The sequence below is a fragment of the Electrona antarctica genome, assembly GCF_951216825.1.
Source record: "Electrona antarctica genome assembly, contig: scaffold_64, whole genome shotgun sequence".
NCBI classification, from domain to species: Eukaryota; Metazoa; Chordata; class Actinopteri; order Myctophiformes; family Myctophidae; genus Electrona; species Electrona antarctica.
In genome coordinates, this window is record NW_027638477.1 from 244,025 (window position 1) to 255,223 (window position 11,199).

General features: G+C 48.5%; 1 protein-coding gene across 1 annotated transcript in view; it reads left to right on the forward strand.

Moving 5' to 3' along the window:
• The window catches only part of LOC306918064 (gap junction beta-4 protein-like), a 17,158-nt gene extending 7,963 nt beyond the window's left edge, over positions 1-9,195 (forward strand). Inside the window, exons 2-5 of the mRNA XM_079530954.1 lie at positions 3,345-3,571; positions 4,415-4,574; positions 5,238-5,379; positions 7,452-9,195. Coding sequence (XP_079387080.1) covers positions 3,401-3,571; positions 4,415-4,574; positions 5,238-5,379; positions 7,452-7,824 — 846 coding nt within the window. The 5' untranslated portion in view covers positions 3,345-3,400 and the 3' untranslated portion in view covers positions 7,825-9,195. The remainder of the gene's footprint in view (positions 1-3,344; positions 3,572-4,414; positions 4,575-5,237; positions 5,380-7,451) is intronic.
• The last annotated feature ends 2,004 nt before the right edge of the window (positions 9,196-11,199 follow it).

Sequence of the window (11,199 nt, forward strand, 5' to 3'; positions counted from 1 at the left end):
GTGAGTCATCAGAGTCCAGCACCAGTCTGTGAGTCATCAGAGTCCAGCACCAGTCTGTGAGTCCTCAGAGTCCAGCACCAGTCTGTGAGTCATCAGAGTCCAGCACCAGTCTGTGAGTCATCAGAGTCCAGCACCAGTCTGTGAGTCATCAGAGTCCAGGCACCAGTCTGTGAGTCATCAGAGTCCAGCACCAGTCTGTGAGTCCTCAGAGTCCAGCACCAGTCTGTGAGTCATCAGAGTCCAGCACCAGTCTGTGAGTCATCAGAGTCCAGCACCAGTCTGTGAGTCATCAGAGTCCAGCACCAGTCTGTGAGTCATCAGAGTCCAGCACCAGTCTGAGTCATCAGAGTCCAGGCACCAGTCTGTGAGTCATCAGAGTCCAGGCACCAGTCTGTGAGTCATCAGAGTCCAGGCACCAGTCTGTGAGTCATCAGAGTCCAGGCACCAGTCTGTGAGTCATCAGAGTCCAGGCACCAGTCTGTGAGTCATCAGAGTCCAGCACCAGTCTGTGAGTCCTCAGAGTCCAGCACCAGTCTGTGAGTCATCAGAGTCCAGGCACCAGTCTGAGTCCTCAGAGTCCAGGCACCAGTCTGTGAGTCATCAGAGTCCAGCACCAGTCTGTGAGTCATCAGAGTCCAGGCACCAGTCTGTGAGTCATCAGAGTCCAGGCACCAGTCTGTGAGTCATCAGAGTCCAGCACCAGTCTGTGAGTCATCAGAGTCCAGGCACCAGTCTGAGTCCTCAGAGTCCAGCACCAGTCTGTGAGTCATCAGAGTCCAGCACCAGTCTGAGTCCTCAGAGTCCAGGCACCAGTCTGTGAGTCATCAGAGTCCAGCACCAGTCTGTGAGTCATCAGAGTCCAGCACCAGTCTGTGAGTCATCAGAGTCCAGCACCAGTCTGTGAGTCATCAGAGTCCAGGCACCAGTCTGTGAGTCATCAGAGTCCAGGCACCAGTCTGTGAGTCATCAGAGTCCAGCACCAGTCTGTGAGTCATCAGAGTCCAGCACCAGTCTGTGAGTCATCAGAGTCCAGGCACCAGTCTGTGAGTCATCAGAGTCCAGCACCAGTCTGTGAGTCATCAGAGTCCAGCACCAGTCTGAGTCCTCAGAGTCCAGCACCAGTCTGTGAGTCATCAGAGTCCAGGCACCAGTCTGTGAGTCATCAGAGTCCAGCACCAGTCTGTGAGTCATCAGAGTCCAGCACCAGTCTGTGAGTCATCAGAGTCCAGCACCAGTCTGTTAGCCTGGTTAATAAACCAGACCGATTAGCCAGTCTGTGGCTAAACTCTGTGAAGATGCGGTAATAATGACTGTATTGCACAGTTTTTGAGCGGTGCTAGCCCCTCCTGTGTGTGTGTGTGTGTGTGTGTGTGTGTGTGTGTGTGTGTGTGTGTGTGTGTGTGTGTGTGTGTGTGTGTGTGTGTGTGTGTGTGTGTGTGTGTGTGTGTGTGTGTGTGTGTGTGTGTGTGTGTGTGTGTGTGTGTGTGTGTGTGGCCGAGGGCGCCCCTCACGTCACACAGGTGTGATTTTTAATGGAGATTATAGTAGTCCTACAGTGGTTTCTCAACCAGTGGTCCGGGGACCCCCAGTGGTCCTTGAGGGGGCTCCAGGTGGTCCGGGGACCCCCAGTGGTCCTTGAGGGGGCTCCAGGTGGTCCGGGGACCCCCAGTGGTCCTTGAGGGGGCTCCAGGTGGTCCGGGGACCACCAGTGGTCCTTGAGGGGGCTCCAGGTGGTCCGGGGACCCCCAGTGGTCCTTGAGGGGGCTCCAGGTGGTCCGGGCACCACCAGTGGTCCTTGAGGGGGCTCCAGGTGGTCCGGGGACCCCCAGTGGTCCTTGAGGGGGCTCCAGGTGGTCCGGGGACCACCAGTGGTCCTTGAGGGGGCTCCAGGTGGTCCGGGGACCCCCAGTGGTCCTTGAGGGGGCTCCAGGTGGTCCGGGGACCCCCAGTGGTCCTTGAGGGGGCTCCAGGTGGTCCGGGGACCCCCAGTGGTCCTTGAGGGGGCTCCAGGTGGTCCGGGGACCACCAGTGGTCCTTGAGGGGAGGGGGCTCCAGGTGGTCCGGGGACCACCAGTGGTCCTTGAGGGGGCTCCAGGTGGTCCGGGGACCCCCAGTGGTCCTTGAGGGGGCTCCAGGTGGTCCGGGGACCCCCAGTGGTCCTTGAGGGGGCTCCAGGTGGTCCGGGGACCCCCAGTGGTCCTTGAGGGGGCTCCAGGTGGTCCGGGGACCACCAGTGGTCCTTGAGGGGAGGGGGCTCCAGGTGGTCCGGGGACCCCCAGTGGTCCTTGAGGGGGCTCCAGGTGGTCCGGGGACCCCCAGTGGTCCTTGAGGGGGCTCCAGGTGGTCCGGGGACCACCAGTGGTCCTTGAGGGGGCTCCAGGTGGTCCGGGGACCACCAGTGGTCCTTGAGGGGGCTCCAGGTGCGGTCCCCCAGCTAAATGATGGAGAGTTAGTAACCAAATGGACCCTTATAGATCTTCAACTCTTGAGTCACATTTTTGTTAAACATCTGCATTAATTAATTTACCAGAAGTTACACAATTAGAGAATGTAGAAGAATTGTTATTTTGATCTCTCCTAATGGTACCAACATCATGTTATCTCTCCTAATGGTACCAACATCATGTTATCTCTCCTAATGGTACCAACATCATGTTATCTCTCCTAATGGTACCAACACCATGTTATCTCATGGTACCAACATCATGTTATCTCTCCTAATGGTACCAACATCATGTTATCTCTCCTAATGGTACCAACATCATGTTATCTCTCCTAATGGTACCAACATCATGTTATCTCTCCTAATGGTACCAACATCATGTTATCTCTCCTAATGGTACCAACACCATGTTATCTCTCCTAATGGTACCAACATCATGTTATCTCTCCTAATGGTACCAACATCATGTTATCTCTCCTAATGGTACCAACATCATGTTATCTCTCCTAATGGTACCAACATCATGTTATCTCTCCTAATGGTACCAACACCATGTTATCTCTCCTAATGGTACCAACATCATGTTATCTCTCCTAATGGTACCAACATCATGTTATCTCTCCTAATGGTACCAACACCATGTTATCTCTCCTAATGGTACCAACATCATGTTATCTCTCCTAATGGTACCAACATCATGTTATCTCTCCTAATGGTACCAACATCATGTTATCTCTCCTAATGGTACCAACATCATGTTATCTCTCCTAATGGTACCAACACCATGTTATCTCTCCTAATGGTACCAACATCATGTTATCTCTCATAATGGTACCAACATCAATACAGCATGTGTGTGTCTCTCCCTCTCCCTCACTCTCTCTGTCTCTCTTTCTCTCAGGGTGGTGGTAGTATATCCTCCAGGCCAGCAGGGCGGCGCCAGCGGCAGGCTCAGAGATGAACTGGTCTGCGTTGGAGAGCCTCCTCAGTGGGGTGAACAAGTACTCCACGGTGTTCGGCAGGGTGTGGCTCTCCATGGTGTTCGTGTTCAGAGTCATGGTGTTCGTGGTGGCGGCGCAACGCGTCTGGGGAGACGAGAGCAAGGACTTCGTCTGCAACACCAGACAGGTGAGCTAAGATCAGATTCTATAAATGTCTTCTACATCCTGACAGTTTTCTGAAAAAGCCTATGTTTCTATGTCAGTAGTTCTTCGATTTTTCAAAAATAGCAGACCTACAAGCTCGTAGCGCGCCACTCGGTGGCGCGCTACGAGCTTGTAGATCTGCTATTTTTCAACAGCTAAAGCATAACATAATGCTAACACCAAAAGGGGTTCCCGCCCAAAATGGGTTAACACCAGACAGGTGAGCTAATTAACATAACCTTCATTAACACCAGACAGGTGAGCTAATTACCATTAACACCAAGGACCGCTCCGCTCTATAGAGTGTCACAGTCCCGCCCCCTTTCAGAACGACCAGCGGCACAGAAGAGAATCTCCCATTCATTTTTCCCCCATAGACGTTTCAGAAAGTATTAATTTAAAGATCTGTAAGCCTCGAACAAACACAACTCATGACAACAAACACAATGTTTTTGGCCGAACAAAAAATTAGAAAGAAGAACTCTAAGAAAGTGTTGTACCTTGCCCTGTTTTCTTCTGTTATGACAGTGTCTTATTAACATATATTAATAATAAAATATTTATATATTTGTATATATATTTCTCTATATATTTCTATATATTTCTATATATTTCTCTATATATTTCTCTATATATTTCTATATATTTCTATATATTTCTCTATTTCTCTATATATTTCTATATATTTCTCTATATATATTTCTATATATTTCTCTATATATTTCTATATATTTCTCTATATTTCTCTATTTCTCTCTATATTTCTATATATTTCTCTATATATTTCTCACTATATATTTCTCCATATATTTCTCTATATTTCCAGCCTGGCTGTACGACCGTGTGCTACGACAGCATCTTCCCGATCTCCCACATCCGCCTGTGGGCGTTGCAGCTGATCTTCGTCACATGTCCGTCGCTCATGGTGGTCGCTCACGTCAAGTTCCGCGAGCAGAAGGACAGCCGCTACACCGCGCAGCACGAAGGTTAGCATGATACCGACGCTACTGTGTCTCATAGGAGGGCTGTGGGCAGTTCAGAAACCAGTCTGTGGAGGGCTGTGGGCAGTTCAGAAACCAGTCTGTGTCTCATAGGAGGGCTGTGGGCAGTTCAGAAACCAGTCTGTGGAGGGCTGTGGGCAGTTCAGAAACCAGTCTGTGTCTCATAGGAGGGCTGTGGGCAGTTCAGAAACCAGTCTGTGTCTCATAGGAGGGCCTGTGGGCAGTTCAGAAACCAGTCTGTCTCATAGGAGGGCTGTGAGCAGTTCAGAAACCAGTCTGTGTCTCATAGGAGGGCCTGTGGGCAGTTCAGAAACCAGTCTGTGTAGGAGGGCTGTGGGCAGTTCAGAAACCAGTCTGTGTCTCATAGGAGGGCTGTGAGCAGTTCAGAAACCAGGCTGTGTCTCATAGGAGGGCTGTGGGCAGTTCAGAAACCAGTCTGTGTCTCATAGGAGGGCTGTGGGCAGTTCTGCCTAACGATGATGTCACTGGTGGACTGGTTTCTGTACAGCCCTCCTATGAGACACAGACCGAGTAGAAATAAATGGTGTTATTTTATCATGAACATTAGTGAGGACCAATTATATGAATAATGGTTGAAAAGTGGTGACGTGGTCCTTTTAACCTTTGACCTTTGACCCCTCCCTGAAGGTCACCACCTGTACGCCAACCCGGGGAAGAAGCGAGGCGGGCTGTGGTGGACGTACCTCCTCAGTCTGATCTTCAAGGCCGGCTTCGATGCTGCGTTTCTCTACATCCTGTACAGGATCTACCACGGATACGACATGCCCAGGTCATTATAATTAACGTAATTAACTTAATTAACTTAATTAATTAATATCCTCTATAAGATCTACCTTGGATACCACATGCCCATGTCGTTATAATCACTATAGAGCGTCGCAGCCCCGCCCCCTCGAGAGACCCGGAAAAATAAATTCCTCATAGACTTTTCAAAAAGTATTTATTTAAAGACGTTTACGCCGCGGACAGAGACAACTCTTGTCGTGGCAAATCACTCCACAGGCTGGGAGCCTCGCTCCACAGGCTGGGAGCACCGCTCCACAGGCTGGGAGCCTCGCTCCACAGGCTGGGAGCACCGCTCCACCGGCTGGGAGCCTCGCTCCACAGGCTGGGAGCACCGCTCCACAGGCTGGGAGCACCGCTCCACAGGCTGGGAGCACCGCTCCACAGGCTGGGAGCGTCGCTCCACAGGCTGGGAGCCTCGCTCCACAGGCTGGGAGCACCGCTCCACAGGCTGGGAGCACCGCTCCACAGGCTGGGAGCCTCGCTCCACAGGCTGGGAGCGTCGCTCCACAGGCTGGGAGCACCGCTCCACAGGCTGGGAGCCTCGCTCCACAGGCTGGGAGCACCGCTCCACAGGCTGGGAGCCTCGCTCCACAGGCTGGGAGCCTCGCTCCACAGGCTGGGAGCGTCGCTCCACAGGCTGGGAGCGTCGCTCCACAGGCTGGGAGCCTCGCTCCACAGGCTGGGAGCGTCGCTCCACAGGCTGGGAGCCTCGCTCCACAGGCTGGGAGCGTCGCTCCACAGGCTGGGAGCCTCGCTCCACAGGCTGGGAGCGTCGCTCCACAGGCTGGGAGCCTCGCTCCACAGGCTGGGAGCCTCGCTCCACAGGCTGGGAGCGTCTGTTGGGAAACACGTCTGTTGGGAAACACTTATTTTCCGGTTGGGACGTCATCCAAAATGTTCCCCCCCATTTTAGCCGGTGAGACCGAATATCTTAAAACGTGAATAACTCTTGATCTAAATCATTCCGTCCAATTCTAAGCAAAGATCATGTGTTAGACGGCCCACCGCGGTCCCGTCGCTAGTCGTTACAATTAATCATACCTCCCGTTGTTGTCGATCGCCTCGGGAGTGTTTTGGCTACATTTAGCTACTTCAGCTAGATGTAGATGTGGCGGAGCCACCTTGAAACAAATCGCTGGGCCTGACTTAATGGTTACAAATACGTTAAGAAATACGTTAACTAATTAACGTGTTCCATCTCGTTAAGGCTGTCTAAGTGCTCGTTAGAGCCCTGCCCCTTACAGTTAATTAACGAATTAACATATTCCATCTCGTTAAGGCTGTCTAAGTGCCCGTTAGAGCCCTGCCCCTTACAGTTAATTAACTAATTAACATATTCCATCTCGTTAAGGCTGTCTAAGTGCCCGTTAGAGCCCTGCCCCTTACAGTTAATTAACTAATTAACATATTCCATCTCGTTAAGGATGTCTAAGTGCTCGTTAGAGCCCTGCCCCTTACAGTTAATTCACTAATTAACATATTCCATCTCGTTAAGGCTGTCTAAGTGCCCGTTAGAGCCCTGCCCCTTACAGTTAATTAACTAATTAACATATTCTATCTCGTTAAGGCTGTCTAAGTGCCCGTTAGAGCCCTGCCCCTTACAGTTAATTAACTAATTAACATATTCCATCTCGTTAAGGCTGTCTAAGTGCTCGTTAGAGCCCTGCCCCTTACAGTTAATTAACTAATTAACATATTCCATCTCGTTAAGGCTGTCTAAGTGCTCGTTAGAGCCCTGCCCCTTACAGTTAATTAACTAATTAACATATTCCATCTCGTTAAGGCTGTCTAAGTGCTCGTTAGAGCCCTGCCCCTTACAGTTAATTAACTAATTAACATATTCCATCTCATTAAGGCTGTCTAAGTGCTCGTTAGAGCCCTGCCCCTTACAGTTAATTAACATATTCCATCTCGTTAAGGCTGTCTAAGTGCTCGTTAGAAACCTGCCCCTTACAGTTAATTAACTAATTAACATATTCCATCTCATTAAGGCTGTCTAAGTGCTCGTTAGAGCCCTGCCCCTTACAGTTAATTAACATATTCCATCTCGTTAAGGCTGTCTAAGTGCTCGTTAGAGCCCTGCCCCAACACGGTGGACTGCTTCATCAGCCGTCCGACAGAGAAGAAGATCTTCACCATCTTCATGGTGGTGTCCAGCGCGGTGTGTGTGTTGATGTGTGTGTGCGAGATGGTCTACCTGGTGGGCAAGCGCGTCCAGAAGGCGCTGAGGGTCCGCGCCGCCAACGAGAGGCTCCTGTTCGCCGACCGCCACGAGGTCACCAGCATAGCCCCGCCCCGGTCGCAGTACGCGGTCGAGCCACCCGCCCTGGCGGGGAGCCGGCTCAGCCTGGCGGACAAGAAGGCGATGACGCCATCGACGTTGTCGTCGTCCACGCGCAAGCAGCGCTCGGCCTCCACCATGCTGTGAGGAGGTTGTGGGTTCCATTCCCTCCACCCTCGGCCTCCACCATGTTGTGAGGAGGTTGACGGTTCCATTCCCTCCACCCTCGGCCTCCACCATGCTGTGAGGAGGTTGTGGGTTCCATTCCCTCCACCCTCGGCCTCCACCATGCTGTGAGGAGGTTGTGGGTTCCATTCCCTCCACCCTCGGCCTCCACCACCATGCTGTGAGGAGGTTGTGGGTTCCATTCCCTCTACCCTCGGCCTCCACCACCATGCTGTGAGGAGGTTGTGGGTTCCATTCCCTCCACCCTCGGCCTCCACCACCATGCTGTGAGGAGGTTGTGGGTTCCATTCCCTCCACCCTCGGCCTCCACCACCATGCTGTGAGGAGGTTGTGGGTTCCATTCCCTCCACCATACTGTGAGGAGGTTGACGGTTCCATTCCCTCCACCATGCTGTGAGGAGCAGTGTTGATTTCGTCGACTAAAACTAAGACGAAAGATGTTCGTCGACTACATTTTTTCCACTGACGAAAACTTCAGTGATGCTTGCGGAACTCGACTACGTCTCGTTCCTGACCGCATCACTGTCGTGGCAATAATCACGTTAAACCACACCCTCTCGTGTAATATTGCCTAAATCAGTCACCGGTAAGGACGGGACAAGCGTCCTTCAAAATCCATCTAGTTTTTTTTATATACAGTTTATCTACGGTCACAACACTCTAGAAAACAAAGCATTGCATTGTGGGGGTTTGGCCTACTATATAAGTGGTGAAGGGAGCTGATAGGCCCTTCTTGATGTCAATCAATCAATCAATCAATCAATCAATCAATGACGACACCTTCATCCGAGTGGCAGATGGCAAAAAAGGAGTTTTGTGATTTTTATTTATAAATATATATTTTTTATTTTTTATTATATTTTCGGGTCATGTCATGTGATCTACTGGTACACCCTATCTGCTCTTGTGATGTAATTGAGCGTGCGTGCGTGCGTGCGTGTGTGCGTGCGTGCGTGCGTGCGTGCGTGTGTATGGAAGGGAAAAAGGAACAAGTGTTTTTAAGTGTTCGTGGGGTTCGTATTTCACTCCAGCTGTGGTAAAAATATAGTTTTAAGAATGTAGTTTTTATTTTTAATGAATACATAATGTGTGTACTTAGTGTCTGTTGGACGGTACATGCGTACGGCGTCCTCGTTTCCATTGTGTTTGGTGAACTTTCATGTCTTTCATTGATGTACAAGTTTATTGCTTTACAAATATTGTATTTTGAAAGTTTATTACAAATATTATGTGGAAAGCACAACATTTTATACTTTTACAAAATCTGAGAGTGTACAGATGGAACCAAATGGACCCTTATGGGTCTGTGACTCTGAGAGTGTACAGATGGAACCAAATGGACCCTTATGGGTCTGTGACTCTGAGAGTGTACAGATGGAACCAAATGGACCCTTATGGGTCTGTGACTCTGAGAGTGTACAGATGGAACCAAATGGACCCTTATGGGTCTGTGACTCTGAGAGTGTACAGATGGAACCAAATGGACCCTTATGGGTCTGTGACTCTGAGAGTGTACAAATGGAACCAAATGGACCCTTATGGGTCTGTGACTCTGAGAGTGTACAAATGGAACCAAATGGACCCTTATGGGTCTGTGACTCTGAGAGTGTACAAATGGAACCAAATGGACCCTTATGGGTCTGTGACTCTGAGAGTGTACAAATGGAACCAAATGGACCCTTATGGGTCTGTGACTCTGAGAGTGTACAGATGGAACCAAATGGACCCTTATGGGTCTGTAACTCTGAGAGTGTACAAATGGAACCAAATGGACCCTTATGGGTCTGTAACTCTGAGAGTGTACAAATGGAACCAAATGGACCCGTTACACCCGTACACTCTCAGAGTTAAATTAACATTGATTTTACAATATAAATTGGGGGTCCCAGAGATTGAAATGCCATTAAATGGGGGTCCGTAGACTAATGCATGTCAAACTGGGGGTCCTTGAAATTAAACAGGTTGAGAATCACTGCTGTAAACATCTTCTCTTATGGGGGTCCCTGGCATATCTCTTCCGCAGGGCTAATTAGTGTCGATTTGGGGGTCCTTGACATGAAAAGGTTTGGGAACCACTGATTTACACAACATTAAAAATATACTACAGTTACAACAAGCAAGAAGATCTGATCTAAACAAAAAGCCTTAACATTCCCACAATTATGCAACGACATCGTTAATGTTTTAAAACATTCAATATTTTGTTTGTTGATTAAATGTTTAATCAGACCAGTTAGTATAGCTACTGTACAGTGTTGTTTAATCAGACCAGTTAGTATAGCTACTGTACAGTGTTGTTTAATCAGACCAGTTAGTATAGCTACTGTACAGTGTTGTTTAATCAGACCAGTTAGTATAGCTACTGTACAGTGTTGTTTAATCAGACCAGTTAGTATAGCTACTGTACAGTGTTGTTTAATCAGACCAGTTAGTATAGCTACTGTACAGTGTTGTTTAATCAGACCAGTTAGTATAGCTACTGTACAGTGTTGTTTAATCAGACCAGTTAGTATAGCTACTGTACAGTGTTGTTTAATCAGACCAGTTAGTATAGCTACTGTACAGTGTTGTTTAATCAGACCAGTTAGTATAGCTACTGTACAGTGTTGTTTAATCAGACCAGTTAGTATAGCTACTGTACAGTGTTGTTTAATCAGACCAGTTAGTATAGCTACTGTACAGTGTTGTTTAATCAGACCAGTTAGTATAGCTACTGTACAGTGTTGTTTAATCAGACCAGTTAGTATAGCTACTGTACAGTGTTGTTTAATCAGACCAGTTAGTATAGCTACTGTACAGTGTTGTTTTCGTCGACTAAAACTATGACAAAAAATGTCCGGCGACTACCTTTTTTCACGGACGAAAACAAAATGGAAACTAAATGAAAACGTAAGACATGACGACTAAAACTATGACTAAAACTATGACTAAAACTATGACTAAGTGCAATGTCGCTTTTGTGAAATAAAAACTAGACTAAAATGTTAGGAAGGGACTAGTGGACAAGAGATCCAGTATAATGTTAGGAAGGGACTAGTGGACAAGAGATCCACTATAAGTCGTTTTACACTTGATTGCATGCTGAAAATAGCAGATCTACAAGCTCACAACTTGTGATCTTTTAGCAGATCTCTAAAATACATGTGATCTTTTAGCAGATCTCTGGTTGGTGTTTTTATTTTTTAATCATGTATTATCTATGATATGAGCTTGTAGATCAGCTGTTTATAACCAGTACTGTGATGTCTATGATATGAGCTTGTAGATCAGCTCATTTTGAGGGGTGCTAGCCCCTCCCCTAGTCCAGCTTTGAGTGTTTGTGTAAACACAAACATT